Genomic DNA, 1,791 nt, shown 5'->3' with positions numbered 1-1,791 from the left:
CTCCTACTTATATCTCTATCTTCTTCTCTTCCTCCTCCTTCTCCACGTCTCCTCCACCTCCTTCTCCTCCTCATCCTCCATCCTTCCATGTCTCCTCCTCCTTCTCTTCCTCCTCCATCTCATTCTCTTCCTCCTTCTCTTCTTCCTCATCCTCCTCCACCACTTCCTTCTCCTCCATGTCCTCCTTCTACTTCTTTCTCCTCCACCTCTTCCTCCTCCTTCTCCTTCTCCTCCTCCTCCTCCATCCCCTCAACCCCCCATGATGCCCCCAACCTTATCGAAGTTCCTCTGCTTCTTGTCCAGGGCGGCTGCCGCTGCATTCGACCGCTCCAGGTCCACCAGCAGGTCCTCGATCTCGTTCTGCAGCCGGTGCTTGGTCTTCTCCAAGGAGGAGCACTTGGCGTTGACGGCCTCCACCGCCTCCTCAGCCTCCTGCAGCCGCTGCGCCAACTTCTTCCTGGCCGGGGTGACCAGGACACGTAGTTGTGGCCACCTCAAACCTTCTCCCACTCACAGGTTGGCCAAGGCTCAACTCTTCATCTCCAGGTCCTGCAGCCTTCTCCAGATCTTTCTAGACCAATCCCATCTCCTCAAGAAGAACCCAATCCTCTCTAGACCTTCTGTAGGCCAACCCAACCTTCCTTAGACCTTCTCCAGAGCAGCCCAACCTCTTCTAGACCTTTCCTAGATCAACCCAAGGTTCCTTAGCCCTCTCTAGACCAATCCCAACCCCTCTAGAACTTCTGGAGACCAACCACCCAACCTGTTCTAGACCAATCCAACTTCCTCCAGACCTTCTCTAGACCAACCCCATCTCCTCTAGACCCTTCTTAGACCTTCTGCAGGCCAACCCAACCTCCAGGTCCTTCAACCTTCTCCAGAAGACCCTCCAGGATGGCCTGAGAGCTTGCAGGACCTCATGGTGTACCCTCCCACTGCTGTCCCCATCCATAAGGTGATGTCTTCTCACTTGGCTTCCTCCAGCTCCTCGGTGCGCTGGATGGCGTCTGTCTCATACTTGGTCCTCCATTGGGCCACCTCAGAGTTGGCCTTGGAGAGAGCGCGTTGGAGCTCGGCCTTGGCCTCGGTCTCCTCCTCGTACTGCTCCCGCAGGAGGTCACAGTCATGCCGGGCTGACTGCAGGGCATGTGCCAGCGCGTTCTTGGCCTGGGGGCAAGGAGAACACACGGGGGCACCACTGGGCCAAGGTCAAGGTGACCCCTCCTGGGGGGCTCCAGCTTGGCAAGAGAAAGGCTTCATCAGCCCAGCCCAACCAGAGCTTCTGGAGACCAACCAGCCTCCTCCTGACCACCTCTAGACCAACCCAGTTCCCTCTAGGCCAACCCAACCCTCTCCAGACCTTCCTTACACCAAACCAACCTCCTCTAGATCCTCTAGAACCCAACCAAATCTCCACTGAAGCTTCTCTAGACCAACCCAACCTCCTCTAGACCTTCTTTAGACACAACCCAACCTCCTCTAGACCAACCCAACCTTCTTCTGATCAACCCAATCTTCCTTAGATCTTTAGGATCAGATAGGACCATTGGCTCCCCATTACCTTACACTCCCTTCAGGTCCTCTTGCTCATCACCACTGCTGTTCCTCAGCCCAGACCTTCTCTAGACCATCCCATCCCCACCTCCCCACCCACCCAACAGCTTTCAGGCCAGCCAGTTGGACTTCTCCGTGGTCAATCCCACCCAATGGCCTGTAGAGCAACCCAACCCATCCACTGCCAGGTGGAGGGACCCCAAATCCACCACTCTCAGGTGGAACCTCCATGAGATG

The 1,791-nt window shown here is 56.2% G+C and overlaps 1 protein-coding gene across 1 annotated transcript in view; it reads right to left on the bottom strand.

Annotated features, from left to right (window-relative positions):
- LOC104402814 (myosin-6-like) overlaps positions 1-1,791 on the bottom strand; it is a gene marked incomplete at both ends in the record, with an annotated part of 12,696 nt that overhangs the window by 3,438 nt on the left and 7,467 nt on the right. The window contains 2 exon segments of the mRNA XM_010010794.1: positions 274-457; positions 971-1,167. Coding sequence (XP_010009096.1) covers positions 274-457; positions 971-1,167 — 381 coding nt within the window.

The sequence above is a fragment of the Nestor notabilis genome, unplaced genomic scaffold (assembly GCF_000696875.1).
Source record: "Nestor notabilis isolate BGI_N333 unplaced genomic scaffold, ASM69687v1 scaffold14323, whole genome shotgun sequence".
Classification (NCBI taxonomy): Eukaryota; Metazoa; Chordata; class Aves; order Psittaciformes; family Psittacidae; genus Nestor; species Nestor notabilis.
This window is presented reverse-complemented; position numbering and strand designations above follow the sequence as displayed.